General features: G+C 41.2%; 1 protein-coding gene and 1 pseudogene across 1 annotated transcript; one reads left to right on the top strand and one right to left on the bottom strand.

Moving 5' to 3' along the window:
• Window positions 1-2,213: 2,213 nt before the first annotated feature.
• On the bottom strand, window positions 2,214-4,200 carry LOC119730942 (annotated as a pseudogene).
• Window positions 4,201-7,072: 2,872 nt separating this feature from the next.
• Window positions 7,073-12,127, top strand: LOC119730097 (the record flags this gene model as incomplete). Its single annotated transcript, XM_038202880.1, is given in 9 exon segments — window positions 7,073-7,791; window positions 8,212-8,410; window positions 9,005-9,083; window positions 9,542-9,632; window positions 10,717-10,772; window positions 10,898-10,959; window positions 11,101-11,152; window positions 11,773-11,857; window positions 11,973-12,127. Coding segments are annotated over 9 exon segments (1,497 nt in total).
• Between the last annotated feature and the right edge of the window lie 6,858 nt (window positions 12,128-18,985).

Here is an 18,985-nt window from a genome sequence, read left to right as displayed (position 1 = left end):
TGTAAAATTCATGTCGTGGATCCCGTAAATAATATTTCTAGTCTGACTTGTTGACTGCAAAATTGGCTGTGAATGGGTATACTCAGGGCAGCTAAAATTATCGTTTATAGCGACAAGATTTTCTGTCAATTTTCAAGAACTATAAAACGAAGAATCAGTGTTTAGGCCACGTAATCTTCAGACCGCACACGGAAAATGAGTAACTTTTGTCCCAGCAAATCTTTGAAAAGGAATAGACGAATATGTTAAGGAGAATACACGAGAAAGTGTTGATTCGTAATTTAAGAATTCATGAGGCTCGAAGCGCCAAGTGAATTCGTAAATTAAGAATCCACACTTGCGAGTGTATTCTTCGACGTAAACCATTGCGTCAACAGAAGAATTGGAAAGAATGCTGCAACCTGACGCCACTTTTTTTCTTCATATATCATCTCAATGAGGGTCATTCGTTGCAAAAATGATGATAAGTCATGAATCTGGGACTGAGAAATGTTTCCAATTTTGTTAGGAAATACTTGAAATGACTCTCCTTAGACTTTGTTCACAAGCGCGGAAGTGGCGTCAGGTTGCAACATTTTTCGCCACGCCCGTACAACCAAGTCATTTGTGTGTACAGGCTCCTTACGTCAAAATGGATAGTTCAGACGACGATTTCTTTCTGACTGAAAGTAGTTTTTGCAGATCTGACTGTGAAGATGCATTGGTAAATTTTCGGAAAGCAAATTTTCACGCAGACGGTCCTATTCATGCTCATTATGGAGACAATATTATTGTCCGACGTTCAGAGTATGGATTCGTAATTCCGAATCCACACTTTACTAAAGATTCGTCATTCCGAATCCACACTTTGTGACCAGTGTAAGAGATTCGTACATCCGAATCCACACTTTTAACAATAGTGCGACGTCATAGCAATGGTTTAAGGGCACGTAATCACATAAATGGTTGCGAAAGTGTTGTGCACGCGATTGTACAGAGCAACTGGTCCTGTACGCAGTATCTGAAAAAAACATAGCTAAACCTTCACTGTACGTTGGTCACGTGACCATGGACATTTGTCTAAATTGAATACCTGATGGGTTCAGGCAAAGAGAACATGGTTTTGCATCACTAAACTAATTTATTTGAAATGACCAAAATTCATTACATTCTCTTCACATGTAAGTATATCTACAACATTATCCCGCTACAATGGACTTGATGTACCATTATCAAAGGCATTTTAACAGAAGATGGTGGCCATTGTGAAAAATGGCGACCATTTGTATCTCAGAGGAAATCTGCGATGGCCCTATAGGCCCAATAGCTAAAAATGCAATTACTGCATGCCAAATATCATGCTTCTATCATCAAAGACACGATTTATGGACTATATACCTCGTCATTATAGTGATGTACATATATTCAGGTTGCTTAGATCCACTTTTTGACAAGATCGTGACCGACTGGTCCAAAGCACCAAACTTGGCAAATAGTTTCTTATAGCCATGTAGAAAATATTTAGAAGGGGTTATACATGAAATTCTTTTTGGGAAGGATGCCTAATCTACATAAATCATAAATGGCCACAATAATATGCATTTATTTACATATTTTGACATTCTTTGTTTGAGTATATGACCTCGATAACGTTAGGCTAGTCACTAAAACAAAACAAAAATCTGAAACACCAAAGAGTTAACCTAATCGATAGCCGTATTTAAAGCCAGAACTATTTAATCCATCATTAAGCCCCATCTACAACACGAGGAAGCATCTCACTAATGAAACTTTTAAATCGAGTATGTTTAAATTGCTATCAACGAAGAGCTGAGACCTTTTTAAAGGATGAAGTTATTTTGTTTACTCGAATAAGCTTAGCAAAATGAAGTGGGACGTACAGATTGCCCTACATCTCTCCTTAACTTCGTTTAAATGAAACTAAAAATATCATACATTTTGGAAATCCAAATTTAACTGCTAGATTGTTATACTCATAACTGTACACAATTATTCTTTATAACATTATGTAGACCATCACTGACAAAACATGATTATTGTTAATTGGGTCCGAGTTGGATATGGTCCGAGTTGTTTTTGGTCCAAGAGGTCTTGGTTCAAGTCTTGATCCCAGTTAGTCTTGATCCCAGTGGACTGGGTGCGAGTTGGTGCATGCGGGTCCGCGATTTCACGGCCTCCGACTTCGTGGTATCCAACGAAACAGACATGATACCGGCCATTTGGGGAAAGGACAGTTATTTACAGTGAAAAATGTGTACTGAATTCCCCGCAGCCACCACCAGACTGTCCTCCTTTGCAGGAATTGCAATACCGCGTGGGGAGCCGCAGTCCTGAACCAGGCACCGGACGTATTTACCGTCTAGGCCAAAGTGATGGATTTCCCCACTGGAGGACCCGAGCCCACAGACGGCCAAGTAGATGCTGCCATCCCCGCCGCAGCAAACCCCGGCAGGCCCCCAGTTCCGGGCCATGCTCTGGTTGGTATCCACGCAGAAGACGAGCTTGCCGTGGTAGTCCACTGCAACTAGCTTCTTCCTGTCCCAGTTGGTGAAAATGAGCCTCTGCCTAGAGGCCGTCAGGTTCTCGATGGTCATGGCGGCGGGCACTCTCCTCAGTAGAGACCCATTCGGATGATGCAGGGAGATCTGCTCAGTTTTCTCGTATCCCACCGCAATTAGATTGCCATCGTCCACGGCCAGGCACGTGGGTTTGCTGTGCGGCCCTTGACGGGTGTGAACTGATGAACGAGCTTGTACATGCGCTTCCGATCGAAGATCTTGACCAAAGGGCCGTCCAGCGTCAGAAGCTGATCGTTCTTGTTCACTGCAACGCAGACTGGATTTAAACAGTTGGGTTGCAATGCGATTGCGTTAGACTCGAGGTTGGATGGCTGGATTTCAACCAGCCTTTTGTGCGCAGTGTCTGCCACAACGATCTCGCCGGTTGAGTAAATCCCGACGTTGCAAGCCCATCTGAAACCAGTCCGTGTTGGGCCAAACGTCTGGACTCGTGCCTTGAGTTCCCACTTACGGTCTTTTGTGCTGACAGGTTGATGTAAATCGTCTGATTTTAATCTTGGTCTAGCTTCTGGCTTGTCCAGCAGTCTTCCAAGTGGCAGCACGTCCCGGCCCCAGACTTCAAAGTCCAAGAATGACAGCTTGCTAGAAAACTTCCCTTGCTGCTTTCCAATCAGGTCTCTCTGCGACTGCAAGAGAGTCTGCAGTTCTTGCAAGATTCTGTGCCTGAGATGCACAATGGCGTGGCAACCCAGTTGGGACATTAGTTGGTTTACCTCATCCAGTTTGTGTCCTGCTTCGCTCACCTCCTTGCGGCTTGTAGCTTTAACACTTTCAAATGTCTCGACTCTGTCATTGTAGATCGTCACTGCCTCTTGCTTCAGTCTCTGCTCCTCTCCTCTGATCATTGCAATATCCTTGTCCGCTTTCTCTGAGATTTTCCTCTTGGTGATTTCAAACATGGCATCCAATTTCTGCTGGGACTTGTGTACGTCCTCCACCCCGATTCTCATTAGTTCTGTTATGGTCTCTTTCACTTTTGTAGCCAGGTCCTTTACGTCTCTCTTGCACTTTTCCAAAGCCTCCGGCAGGCCAATTTGGTGATGTCCTCCGTGATGCAAATCAAAGCAGATTTTGCAAACGAGCATCTCGCACGTGTTGCAGTAGAAGCGGAGAGTCTGATCTGGATGCTCACCACATTTTGGCTCATCTCTCTGTTTGCGAACTTCTCCCAATCGAAGCTGTTCAGCGTGCAGATTTGATGCGCTTTCATCAGCGCCAGGCGCTGGTGAGCTCGTTGGCATTCTTCGCAGAGGAAATGATCGCAGTCCATGCACTTTGATACGGCCTTCATCTTCTCATCGCAGGCTTGACATTTGACCTCTAACCCTTGACCTTGCACGAGTTGATCCTGTAGCGTAAACCCACTCAGGGTACTTAATATAAAGTCATCTGGTAAATGTTTAACGTCATCATCATCTTCTGCCTCAGTTCCACGCCCACACGTAGGACACGTTAGCTTGGTAACCCGCGCGTCTTCTTGGCGTTGTCTGAGCTGAAGGAGACATTTCAGGCAGAAACTGTGTGAACAGTCGAGAATTTTGGGTTCCTCGAAACGGTTCCTGCATATGGAACATTCTTGGATCTTGCCCAAGAATGATTCAACTGACGCACTGGATGCCATTCTAGGTCACCTTACTGCTTCTGTAATAAAACAAGAGAGATTTGGGAAAGAATTATAAAAAGCCCAATTTTATGGAATTCCATTACTGCCACGTACGCGGCGCATGTGTAGCACTGTTGCCTGGGTCATCAGCCACTTCCGCCTTCAACGACGCAAAGTCGCGTCGTGCCGTCGCATAGTCGCGTCGTGCCGTCGCATTGTCGCGTCGTGCTGTCGCATTGCCGCATTTTCGCACAGTCGCATTAGTTTCGGGTCCTCAGCCACTTCGCGTCATGTCGTCGCATAGTCTTGTCGTAGTCACGTTCCCACTTTGTCTGGCTGGGCAATGTGGGAATTCTAATACTGCCCGGAAAGAAGGAATACATCCAAAATTTACATATTGACAATTGTACGAAGTTTTCAACGTACTTTGATGATTGTCATGCGAACATTGACACAGAAGCATACTGTGCCCATCCCAAACGGCCAAAAATGTCCATTGTTAATATTCCTTCATTGCTATGCTACTGAACCTGGTCAAAGTCTGAATTTGCGTCCATTTAGATGTAATTACTACAGATAAGGGGTGTTGAACCTACATCGCGCAACTACTGAACCTATTAAGCAACATTCAACACCCCTTATCTATAGCAAATTGCATCAGAATTTACCGAAATTCCCACTTTACCAGGGGATGATAGTAGGGCAATGTGGGAATATTACCAATGGGTACATTGAACATCCCTTATCTACAGCAAATTACATCAGTTTTTCACTCACTATAGTACAGCATTACTGTATTGTGGTTGATTACTAGTCTTGTATGTGCTAGACTTAGTATAGAGTTCGATAGACTTGTGATTATAATTCATGTTACTATAGTACCCAAAGCAACATATTTGTTTTTCTTTGGGAGACTGCTCAATTACTACTCCAGTATACACATAACGCCCCTGCTTTAATAAGGAACTGCAAATGTTTCTGGGTGTGTTATTTCCTAAAGACCCATCGGATACACTTTGAATTTCGTTTACGTCGGATGCAATGACTTCTCTTGTAATCGTTTATTTCGTAGTAGCCCTACTTTCTTTCTTTTTTTCTTTCACGAATGAACACATAATTTTCTGCACACAGGCCTTTCCGCACCGTACCAATATTTACAACTAGCAAAGATGTGTAATAGTTTATACTCACTCTTACCTTTAAGGAGAGATGTTTCAGAAGTCCACAGAGGATTAAATTCTGTTTGAATGAGCTGCAGAGTCAGGGCCGATCCCAGTTACAAACCAAAACGCTTGCGGAATGCTAGACGGCAGTTGGTAAAAGATAAAATCGCGGGAAATCAGGGGACAGTCCCAATCTAGTTTAAGTTGAAAAGATTGAACAATATGCTTTATGTATTCTGTTGACCTAGGTGTCAAAGGTAGGTTTACCCTCGATGTCGTCGGAACAAAAGATTCAAAGGAAGGTTAAAAATATTCCTGGGAGTATTTCGACGTGGTGCAGTCAACTGAAACTCTATGTATTTGGCTTTAGCTGCAAGCAAGTTGTTGCTCATACTTCCTATGTTTGGTTCCTTTCATTTCTCTCTTTCATGTCTCTTGGTGGTCGGTTGGTCTGTCCCCGGGAAATTGACCAAAACTAGACCCCATGAGTTCTCAATTTTTATTTTAAAAAAAATAAATAAATAAATAAAATGAATACTTAACAAAAATTGTTTGTAACGATTGGGAAAGATGTTTATGAAAAGTTTGTAAAAGGAGGCAAAATACGTACAGTAATGTTATAGTCACGTGGTATTTATCACAAATCGCTACAAATCAAATCCAGGCATGCATTTAAAGCATGGTGTTCTATTATGTGCCATCGGCGTCGCATTTTTGGGCGTCGCATTTTCAGCTCTGGCAAGGATCATTTTGATAGATATCATGCAAGACTTTCATGCAAGAAGGCCAGGAATAGTTGTGCACTCGCACTTGTTTATCTTGTTTGTCCTTTTTCTTCGTCCAACAACAAACTTTGCGGTAACGATAATTCTCTGTGTGTCGAATAATTCATGAAGTCCAAATTTCATAGGACACCGCCCTTAAAATGCGCGTAGTAGCGTTTGTGCATTGTCCAATGCGCGCGCGCATCATATCCAGTAGAATAACCATTATCCACACGCGCATCAAATCCAATGTGCGTATTGTGCGCGCATGTATTTGCTTTCAAATTTCCTGCGCAAATCGATCACGTTCAGTCTGCTGCTACATCCTGTCAACTCTCGGTAAGTGGACACAGTTGCATTCTTTTTTCGACAGATTTACCGATCATTTTGGTTGATTTACAAAGAAGCGTTTAATTGTGTACGTGCCATTTCAAGAATTGCATTAGATTCGTACTCCTTCAGAACGTCAATAAAACAGTTTCTCCTTGGGTCAATCAGCGCTACATAAACTAAACCATTTGTGCTTTCAAATTTCAGTGTTGTGGACCAAGAACGTGTTTCACTTGTTGCTTAAACTAGCGGCTGTTTGCATAATATTTTGTTAATCTCAAACTTCTCAGTCTTCTTGTAAGTGAAGCACAAATTAATAGGCCTAATTGGCACAATGGAATGGAATCTAGGTTAAAAAAAAAAACCCATAGGCCTAATTTGAAAAGTTGTTGTAGAACGCATGCGCATAATTGTATTTGTGACGTCATTATTGAAAAATTCATATCCAAGTTACACGGGTGCACAAAGTTTGTGTTGTTATCAACATTAGGTCAGAATAGTATTTGCGTTTCTTGAAGACAGTTCGTCTGAATTCTACGGAGACTTTTGCTTGAGTTTCATACAGCGATTAATAGCGAAATCTTTCGACATGTTTGACCAACCACAGCAGTGGCTTTTGGTTTTGACTTTCAGCATGTTGACTGGGCCGTTTTTCGAGCCTAACCCGGAGCCCAAACCACCGGCACCGAACCCCTGGCAGCCACCGTGTCAGTTCAACTCCACACGCGGTATGTTGCCGATTGGATCCAACAACAAGACGCATGGTCCTCTGGTCGAGCAGGCGGAGCCATTACTCGGCCATCACCAGGGCATCGTCATGCCGAATATCAGCCGGTTGATGACGGAGCCGGTCCGCCTGGTGGTCGCGGACCCGCTCTTTCCCGCCCTAGCGGTGGAAGCAGCACCACCACTCATGGCACCAGCTCGACCTAGCAGCGTCGTGTTTAACAGCAGCCTCTTGACGATGAAGGCCGTCCGTCCAGAAATATTGGACATGCCCTTCCTGCCTCCATCAGCACTACCACCGATATCTCAAACTGCAGCATCACGTCCACCGCTTCGTCACATACTTCCAAGCCGGATGTCACTCGTCATTAAAGTGCTCTGTTCTAGTGTTGGTGTCTACTTCATCAGCGACCTGATGGTCGTCCTGTCTGCCGTCCTTTCCACCTTCGGCGGCATGACTCGGAAGATTAAGGCGGCCTTCTCCTGCCTGAAGGATTGGATCTTTGCCAAGATAAAGATGATCCAGTGGCTGCATCTGAGACCTCATCCATCCAACTTAGAGGTCGTACTGGTTGAGCCATCTCAGCTCCCAGGAAATCCGGAGGAAGACGACAGTAATACGACAGGTTAGTTTAACCACGCTGAAGTTAAATATGTATCTTATTTTTTTATATTTCTCCTGACACTGATTTTGTTTGTTTGTTCGGTATTTTTTCGCTGTCTTAAAAGTTTCAAACTTTTAATAATTGAAGTTAATACAAAATGACCGAAACCTACATGTATTATGTTTTTGATTTGTTCAGGTAAACATTTTTGTGACAAAGATCTTAAAATGAACAATACATTATCAACTTTTGCTACTTCATTCTTATTCATTCTGACTCCATCTGTTTCCTTACCAAAATTATATTTCAACGACATGTCCTCTCTAATGATGTTTTCAGGCTCTGAATCCCCAGTTCTTTTGTCTTTCCAAATGCCAAGTCGAAACTGCCATTCAATGATGAACAGTTTTAATCCGTTCTCATCTTTGTTAATTTCGACAGAGCCTGAAGTGACTAATTCACGCCCAATAGAAGGGAGAGTGACGGTGATTTTCCCAGCTCCTCGGCGGCTTGTTAACTCGGAACCACAAGAAGACAAAGAGGAAGGCAAAGAGGAGGACAAAGTGGAAGACAAACTGGAAGATAAAGAGGAACAGAACCCCTTGCCTCCAGACCCTCAAGAGAAAGACAGCGCCGATAAGTAAGTGTTGTCTTACATCTTTAGATATTGGTTTCAAGTGGTTTTAGATAAAAAAAAAAAATTAAGTAGTTCTGACCTAACTAACTAGCCATAAACAAAGTTTCCTCCTTATAGAAAGTTGCCTGATTGCACTTCAGGAAAACACATCTGTTTTCCTTTTCATATCAATTCATTTGTTGAAGGGTGTTCAGGCAACATTCGAAGACTAGATTCTTTTTTTTTAAGAACTTGTCTTAAACTTTTTGTTTTCATTCACTTTTTATCTAAATTTTGACGGCTGGAACTGATATGAGCAAAAATAAATCACTTTTGACGAGCTTTCATAAAACTTGAAATATATATGCGCAACGTATTTTCCACATGAATTGATTGATGAAAAATTGAAGTTAACTGATTAACCTTCAACGTAAATCCAATCGGTTCAATATGATGTTAGCAAATTAAAATGGAGCTACATGTATGTATATTTTCCCAAACTTTCACGTTTGCACAGAAGATTATGGCATCGTTATTTACTTTTCTTGAGAGGTTTTGTGCAGCGCCAACTATACAGAAAGATTCTAAGAATTGTTAAATGTTTGTGTCTAATTTCAGATCTGACTCTGACGACACCACGGAGGTTCTCGTACTCAAAGTGAAAAATGGTCTGATGGGCAGAGTTATTGGCAAAAAGGTAAAAAGAAATTGAAATTCAAAACTACTCATTACTCATAATAATATCTGTATTGAATAATGTTTTGTTGAAAAGGAGTCTGAAGTGATATATCGCCAACCTTTTGGAGTATTTTTAACTTATTTATTTATTTAAGAATGGGGTGGGGGAATATTTTGAAGATTACACATTTTCATGTCTCATTTCGAATACTCGGAAATGCTTATAACAAAAATTACGATCCTGACAACTTTGGGGTCTTAATTCACTCTCTGTTCACCGGTCTGTTACATTGTTGCATGCATGGACAAATTTTCTCTGAATGTTCTGCACTGATGAAAAAACCCAGATTATTCATCAATTTTCATCAACGGACCTTCGAGACATATTATTTTCTTTTCGGATAGCTCTGGAGCAAGCTAGAAAAGTCATTATTTCTGTACAAATTGTTTTGGTTTGTTTTGTTCCTGGCCGTGTAGGGCTGCATCGTGAAAACCATGAAGAGAGACCTGAACCTGTGCATCATGTATGGCAATCTGGATGTGGGATGTTCCTTCTTCCGTGTGGAAGGTACATATCCAGGCAAATTCAAAAACTTTGCCCAAAACTGGCTTGCCGAATTAAAGGGCATATAATTATGTAATGTTATTTTGTTAACGCAAACCTTGAAGATGCGCCTGTGTGTCCCAATTAACTTATTTTCAATTTTTCGTTTTGCTATTTTTAAAGGCTTTTTGGTGCGTTTTTTGTTTTGATGCTAATGCGAATTTCCATATTCATAAGCAAAAGCGTGATGTCATTTCAGGCAATAACCTCCATTTTACAGCCATTACAGCATCACCATTTGCCAGAATTTCGGGACATTTTGCGGTTGTAAAGTTTCTTTTCTTTGGTGAATCGTTGTTGTTTGGGCACAAGACAGTTAGCCAATGAGCAAAGTTTTCTCACAACAAATGTTTCCAATGAGCAAATTGTTGGTTCACACAGAAAACCCCTGAAGTGACCAGCGTCTTCCTGAAATGACATCACAGCAACAGTGCCCACATTTGTCATGAAAAAGCATGGAAAATATTTTTAAATTTTATCGAAGAGTGCACTTTTTTAAACATTTAATAATGTTTTAAAAAGTGCACTCTTCGATAAAATTAACTAGAAAGGGGTGTCAAATAGATTTCAAACATTTAAGAGTATAAAATTGCGCAAAATATTTTCCCAAATAAGATGCATGTGATGGCGCTTTAAGTTAGTTTTATGAATGGCCGTTTAGATTAGCTAAATAGTAGTACATGTATCATTTTATGGATACAAAAATCCATAGTGAACGCTGAAATAGTGCGCAGTTTGCATTACCTACACTACAGTATAATTGGCCATTGCAAGAAATATTACAGTACCTTATCTATAGGTTAATTGGCAATTGTAAATTGAGCTGCACATTAAAGTATGGTATATTAGTAAATTATAATTTCTTTCTTTGTCTAACACAATGACCGGGACATGGTGGCACTGTAGTTTTTCGATTGTATGAAAACGATAGCTCAATGATTCCAAATTGCTTCAATCATAATTTCCTCAGAAGAATTGGCAATGTAGGCCTATTTATTAATTTATTAATTATTAATTTTTTTGTTTTAATTTTCCCTCCACAATGAAGGACCATCCTCTGGCGTTAATGCGGCCAAGACTATGATCTTCCAGCGAGTAAAGTCGGTAAGTTGACACTACATGTGCCAAATACGTTCTTTACATTAATATTTCCATTAATATTTCCTCTTCTTGCTTCACGAGTCACTTCATAAATGAAACTGATTTCATCTTTCTGTGGCTTGATACAGGGTCTGGAAGAAATTGACCCAATGGAGATAGCACACCGTGTATCGCAAGAACGCATCATCAGGTATATACACGTGTTTTTGATATCACATGATTGATAACAACACTAAAAATGGGGAAATAGATGTGTAGTGGACGACATTTCATTTCTGACTTCAAATAAAGTATACTTTTACCAATTATGAATTGTTTGTTTCCTTTCCAGCGTTCAGTACACGTACTCCAGATGTCACCACGGACGGGTTGTGGGCAAAGACGTATGTATAATATGATTCTCCGAACTTGAGTGAATATCAATGGATTTAGAAAATACAAAATTACATTATTCATAAATCCGGTAAACATGGATCAAGGTGACCAATAGAAGTAATCTCTGCCGTACGCACATATTTAATACATGTTACTCTATTCAGATTGACGTTTTTGCAGACTTAAAGTCTTGAACTTCTTTTTCGCTGCTATTATGTGGTATCTGTTAAGTCTTAATCAAGTAACGGGTTAGATGATGACGGGTTAGAATTATGTGCGGTATGCTGCCACCATTTCAGTCTTGTTCCCAGTAGCCAATGAAAGTACTGAATGACATTGTTTCGTGTGCAAAAAGGAACCAGATCTTTTTTTCCTTTCAGCCTCGCTTTGGTTACGTTGATTTGAATGGGGAAAATCAAGATGGCCGCAACATGATAATGGTCTATTATACTTGATGTAAATTGATGCAGTCGGACTGATCTAGAAAGTTGGTATAGTTATAAGCCCTTGCAACGTGCAGAGCGCATTGCGCAATATTTGAGTTTCTACAGCTTCTTCTCAGAATCTGAGCTTTGAAGTCACATGATTTCTTCACCGCAAAGAAATTGTGCACTTGTTGTCCTTACAGGCACGATGTCTCAAAGGATTTCGAGCGATGGGTGTCAAAACCATGACTAACACAGTCGGGGAACTGAACCACCTAGAGCTGACAGGTGATTAAATGTATACATTTCAAAGTTCAAACGATCATTCAAAGGAGATACAAATGCCGATTCAGAATGACAAAGGACCAACCCCAGACACAATTCCTGCGTCTTTTCTTCACAGGAAATGCAACCAATGTCAGAGAGGTGCAGCTGTGGATCATGGAGAACATGGACACGCCCTTGTTCGCCACCATTCCCGATCTGATTGAGGCACCGAAGGCTCAGGCTGAGGACGATGAGGGCGCCTCTGCCTCGGCTGCAGCTGGACCCGAGTGATGAGACAAGTCGGATCCCAGACCTCATCAATTGATTTGGCATCATCAAATGGCTATAAACTTCCGACAGCATGCAGCTCTAGTCTGAAACATAGACACTGCAGGATCATAAGCCTGGTTCATGCGCACCACGGTCGATCGATCCAGATGCATAGGCCTCCCCGACTCCCCGGTCACCAGACTACACCTCCTGCATGCCCGATAGCATCGAGTCTGGTTCCCTGAGCATCAGAGCACTGGTTGCGGTGGCGGGCAAATCCTGTCATCATTGTAAATATTGTAAATAAAAAAGTACTTAAAAACAAATGAATTTCGTAGCAAATTTATAAATTCTACAGGGTCTTATCTTGAACAGCATTGCAAACCTGGGCAATTGTTCATCTACTCAAACTTTAATAATGTACTAACTCCAAATGTCAAGCGAAGGTTTACAAGTAATTATCAGTACAACGTGGTTGTTGGACTGGTCCAAGTTTCACTAATTTAGCTTAATTCATCCATTGTATCTATAAGAAAAACAACCCTTTTTGGGGGGGGGGGGTTCATTTTTTAAACAAGTAGCTTTCATGAAGTACAAACCATTCCCAGGACCGAATTTAGCGTTTTGTAGGCTCTAGGCTCCAGTGTTTTGTAGGCCCTGCTCAGCCCTAGGTACCGATTTCACAACGCTGGTAAGCGCTGGAGCCTTGCATTTCGTATTGGTGCTAAGCAGTGCTAAGCAAGCCAGGCCAAACTGGTAGCTTACCCATAAGCTGGACACGCTCGTACGTGGACACAGTACACGGTGGTACAGTTTCAGGTACCATTATTACGATTTATTTCGCGTTTTGAAATTCGCGGTCACGTGTGTTTCATCATATGTACCTGTGCACCACTTAGTTCAGTGAACGCAATTTTAACGAAATGACGTAGGTCGCTTTAAAACGTGCGTCGTATGACACCATGCAGCACCTTTGATCAGCGGGAAAATGTCTGTAAGTTAGAGACAGTCGGAACCTATGAAAATGCATGAGAACCTAAAATATAGATTTTGCAAGCATATCGTGAGCTCAGAATGTCTAAATTTTAAAACCATTCTAGAAAAAGGAAGAAATATTAAAGAAAAAAAATAACGATCTTTATATACACACACAGTTTCACAGCCCGCGTAAATGACCGACATTTTCAAACTTTTCTCCGTTTTTCCTGAACAAAGGACGTACACTGCTATGCGGATAAAGAATAGATGAAAATCACGATATCATTTTCAAGTTAATTATCTGGATAGGATAGTTCAAGAAAGAACGACTTTTCCATCGGTGTTTCTTCTCAGTACAATAACCTTCGCTCAACGCACGTACCTGTGTGGGTAGCGGGTCAACTTGTACCCGGGTCAACTCGTACCCGAGTCAACTCGTATCCCAAAACTATAACCCAAGGGCCTCGAAATTACTCTGAAATCAAATACAGTAAAAAACTAACTTTGCGGCAGACATCATTGATTGAAATTGAAAAATAACTGATTTCCCCTTCAAGATTTCCACTGCAACTTAAGTGTTTGGAATATCGTTATGCTGATGACGCTTACCAGTGCACTATTCATGTGTGCATGTGTGACAGTTCGCGGAGTCACACAGCCCGACCATGGCCAACATCATGTGTGCACCCAAGTCATGTACACGACATACGCACGTACGGCAATTGTTCGAAGGAAACCACACAAATGACACACCTAACAAACGTATTCGACAAACCTATTCGCTATCACTCGCAAATCCCATAATGACATTTTAAAAACCGTATTTAAATACTGCGATCAGTGTTATGTTTTGGAAAACTCAACATTTCAAACAATCCAATATCTATTGACCTTCATTTTAACCCGTGAATGACACGAAAATGGAAAGTAGACTGTCTGTCTAAAACGACTTTTTCTTCAAAACTTAGAATTTAAATTCGACGTTTTCACACAAGTTTGAATAATCAAGGTATTAAATTTAATCCAGTGACATTTACTTCACCTTCACATTCGGACTTTCGTACAAAACCAGGCTACTTGTTCGATCATGTTTGTATTCCCATCGCGTGCTTGCGTGAGAACGAAATTGACAACGACGTAAAGATTTACCTACCTACATCCGATGGATTCTAGATTCAATCGTGCTCGTTTGAATAACGCTTTAATACAGTTCTTATCAACGGTCATTTTAGATTGGTTTGTAAATGTGAATTAGTCCCTCAAGTTTATTCAAAAAAATTATTGTGTGTCCCAAAAGACATTTAAGCCTCCTTCTTTCAGTTATTTTTTACTCAATTACCGCCACAAAATTGTTTCATAAATTTCCATTATGATCCTTGTACGAGAGCTCCAAGTTCCACGAGTCCACTTGTATTTTAGATTTTTGGAAGTGAGGGGTGAACTTTTGGCACGATATTCCTCTTTCACGTCATGCGATTTTTTTTTATGGAAACTGAAAAATCTTGCTACTAGCGCGCTTGTAACAATTTTACAAAGGCCTTTTTCCGAAGGTGATTTTCTTAAGAATCAATGTACCATAAATTATTCCAAAAACTCCAACTTTTGACACGCTAAATTTCCTATTTGAGGGAAGCGCGCCACCAGGGTTCAACTTTCAGGGTCTATTGTGACAACAATGGTGACAACCCACCGGTGATCTCCATTAGAAAATTTGTTTGAACAATAACACTGGTCAAGTTTGTCCGCCTGCGCATGACACGTGCGTTGGATGAGCTGAGGCAGTTAGCGCCCCACAATGCTTTGCACGCCTGCGCTTCAGTATCACTCATTTTTCTTATGTACTTGCTAGTTTGAAGCTTTCCCAGCTTTAAAACTTTTAAAAACATTTTGTTCTTGTCTATATCTTTGCTAATGTGCATCGCCACGGATCATCTACATTTTGATAGATAAAGCTAAGCAAATGTCACTGGATGAAAATTAATACCTGGATTTTTATTTTATGCACTGTTTCTGTGATTTAATTCGACGTTTTCAAGAAAATTTCGTTTTAGACCGTCTGCTTGCCATTTTCATGCCATCATAGGTAAAGTTTGAAAATAAAATAATAATAACTAGAGATTTTCGTTTGTCTTTCTAACAAACGCAGGGTGACACATTCGGCACTGTCTAACTCAGTTTTAATATTTAAGTATAATGCAAAAATCAGGAAGAGTATAGATTTCAAACGGTTTGGTTTCAGCATTTATTATTGTAAACAAATTCATCATGCACGTCACTTCCTCGGGTTTTTCGCCGGGCAGTCTCAGGAGATGGCCTGTCCACTTCTTCTGGTAATGGCAATACAAGGGATCTCGTTAGTTTTCTTGTAGAGTTCTTTATTTGCGATATTCTTTGGCCATTTAAGGATTGAATGCAAGAGCCTTCTGTGAAAGGCATCAATGTTTTCTTATACAGTGACCTACGTCTTGAGTTTCGTGTTGTGGGAGATTGCATCACTGTTTAGGCCTTAATGAATTTGTTGAAAGATGCCATCGAAAGTATTTTCTTCCTGGTAATATCTTGCTCGGTGTCAAGTAAAGATCCTAAGTACTTGCATTTCTTCCAACTGGTGATGCTTCCGTTTTTACTGATGTGGTGTTTCTCTGTCTTAGAAATGTTTACTGTGAGGTTTCGCTCTTTCAGTACCCCAGGTGCCTTCCTCTCCACAGCTGCTATCGGGTGGATATTGTTACTAGCCCAAGTGATGTCATCAGCATACTCCAATCCAATATCAAACTATTCTGGAGTGCAATGGCGTAGCTGTGGTTCTCAAGTTCCACGGGAAAGGATTGGAACTGTGCCTAGCGTGCAGTAACATATGATACTGAAGAGTGGATGGTGTCTCGGGTGTTTCCGGGTGAAGTTGTCTCAGTGCTTTTGCAAGGTGGAGAATGGGACTGAGGCAGTCTCCTTGAGGCACGCCGATGTTGGTTTTGAAGGGCTTACCCAAGACAGTTCCTACTCTGACGTGTAATCGAACGTCTCTAAGCAAGATTGCCAGCAAGTGGAGTTCGTCTTGCTCTTATATCTCTTTGAGATCCTCAAAAAGAACTACTCTCCTCATCGAGTCAAAAGCCTTTGAAGTGTCGAGCAATGACAGCGTGGTGGAGTTCATAGCTATCGCCGCGGCTGTGATCATGGCCTTCTCTGCTAAGATTTTTAAGGCAAAGTTCTGCTCAGTGGTGCCTCTGTATACATGCCGTGTCGATAGGCTGCTTGAGAATCTGGTATGTGGTCGTCTAAGCTGTCGGCGATTCTCTTCGTCAATGGCCATTATTTTCCGGATAATTGTCTAAAGAATGATTGGTCTTAATATGTTTACTCGGAGGTCCTTTTGGTTTGCCTGGCTGAGGAAGAGGAACGAGAATACCTTCTTTGATGTCGTCAGGGTAGATGCCAGTGCTAGCGGTTTCATTCAGAGTTCGGGCAATTTCTTGAGCAATTATCTCGGGTCCATACTTCAGCAATTCGGCACTGAGAATATCGTTGCCAGCACTTGTGCACTTTTTTAGTGATTGAATCGCTTTTTAAAGTTCTGTCTTGGTGAAGGGCTTGCTCATCATCCGTGGTGGAAATTCTTCAATTATAGCTTCATCATCCAAGTCAAACTTGCTTTAAAAAAAAAATCTGATGATCTGTTCTTGGCCAGCTGTATCCATAACCATGTTAGTTACCGCCTTCGTCTGCAACCAAGATAGGGTTGCCTCTGCTGTATATTTCTGAAGCATAGCACTTTGAAGCATAGCACGAATGGAACCGAAAGTGGACGCAACTTGAGTGTTTAGCCATTGGGCGCTTGTAATTTCAGTGGTGCGTGCGCGATGACTCCAAGCGGCCTGACTTCCATCTTTGTCTCTTTGCCACTGTAATGTCAAATTCTGTGTGCCAGGAGCTATGGGGATGAATCGGCAGAAGTCGCATGTCTGTCAAGCAGTTGAGTAGTCTCTACCGGAGCAGATAAATTTGTATCTGGTTCCATGACATACCACTTGGAGGTCGGCTAGTCGCTATAGACCATTATCATTTTGTGGCCATCTTGATTTCTCCCATTCAAATCAACGTAACCAAAGTGAGGCTGGAAGGAAAAATAGTCTGGTTCCTTTTTGCACAAAAAATATCATTCTGTACTGTTATTGGATACAGGGAACATGACTGAAATGGTGGCAGCATGATAACTGTCTACTGGACTCAGTAAAAATCAAGGTCAACTGATGTTGGTACTTTCAAAATGTCGTTTTAGACAGTCTGCTTTCCATTTTCGTGCCATCTTCGGTAAAAAAAATCAAGGTCAACTTTAATGGGATTTTTTGAAATGTTCTCTAGTTTTCCAAAACATACCACTTATCACAAAATTTGAATAAGGTATTTAAACATGTCATTATACAAATATAACATGGTTTGAGGGTGGACAGTCGATATTCGCTCCCCGAGGTATTGGAAGTTGACAAACTAGTTCCCGAGGCGAAGCCGAGGGAACTAGTTTGTCAACTTCCAATACCGAGGGGAGCTAATATCGACTGTCCACCCGAAATAAACCATGTTATATTTGTTTTACTATACCTCATACATATTCAGTTGCCGAATTTTGTTTTATTATTATGCACCTAAAACAAAATTCGGGGAAACTTGTACAGCTCACCAAAAGATTCAGCTTCAATTACTAGTTCGGTTCGTTTGCAATATAATACAGTTACTACAGTTGTAAATACAGTTGTTTGCAATGTATACAACTTTCTTTTGTACAGGAGACATCTTTACACGGTCTATACATTTTCTCCAGTACGGCATCATTGAGCTCTGGAAATTAACATTTACGCGAACCGTGCAACCATGCATCTCTCCTGTGCGATGTTCGCGCGTGCGTATTGCACCCGTGCGACAGTTCCTCGATTGCTCTGTAAAGCGCATGCGTAGTAGACTGTCGCACGGGTAACCCATGCGACAGTCTACTACGCATGCGTATTTACAATGTGCGTGAATCCTCGCGCGCGCGTTTGGTAAACAGCAAGAATAACATCTGGCACGTGATGGTGAATTGACCAGTGAACGTTCGGCTCTCGATCATGAATATGTATGAGGTATAGTAATATGGGATTTAGAATAGGTTTGCGAATACGTTTGTTAAGGTGTTTCATTTTGTGTGGTTTCCTTCGAACAATTGCCGTGCGTGCGTATGTCGTGTACATGGCTGGTGTACACGCATGATGTTGGCCATGGTCGGGGCTGTGTGACTCCGTGAATGGTCATGCATGCACACATGCATGGTGCATTTGGTAAGCGTCATCAGCATTACGATATTCCAAACACTGAAGTTGCAGAGGAAATCATAAAGGGGAAATCAGTTGAAATACATTTCAATCAATTAATAAACGGCTGCCGCAAAGTTCTGATTTATTTGATTTCCGAGTAATTTCGAGGCCCTCGGGTTATAATTTTGGGGAAACTCCCAACCGCCACTCCCCCGCCGCCCCCGTCCACTCATCATGCGTTGAGGCGAAGGTTATTGTACTCAGAAGAAACACCGATGGAAAAGTCGTTCTATCTTGACTATCCTATCCCGGATAATTAACTTGAAAATGATATCGTGATTATTTATCTATTCTTTATCCAAATGGCAGTTTACGTCCTTTGTTCAGGAAAAACGGAGAAATGGTTTGAAAATGTCATTCATTTACGCGGGCTGTGGAACCGTGTGTGTATATAAAGATCGTCATTTTTTTTTCTTTAACATTTCTTCCTTTTTCCTGAATGGTTTTAAAATTTAGACATTCTGAGCTCATGATATGATTGCAAAATTTATATTTTAGGTTCTCATACATTTTCATGGGTTCTGTCTGTCTCTAACATATGGACATTTTTCCG

This window comes from Patiria miniata, unplaced genomic scaffold, assembly GCF_015706575.1.
Source record: "Patiria miniata isolate m_02_andy unplaced genomic scaffold, ASM1570657v1 HiC_scaffold_22, whole genome shotgun sequence".
NCBI classification, from domain to species: Eukaryota; Metazoa; Echinodermata; class Asteroidea; order Valvatida; family Asterinidae; genus Patiria; species Patiria miniata.
Note: the sequence above shows the minus strand (reverse complement) of the source record. Positions and strands in the feature narration are given on the sequence as shown.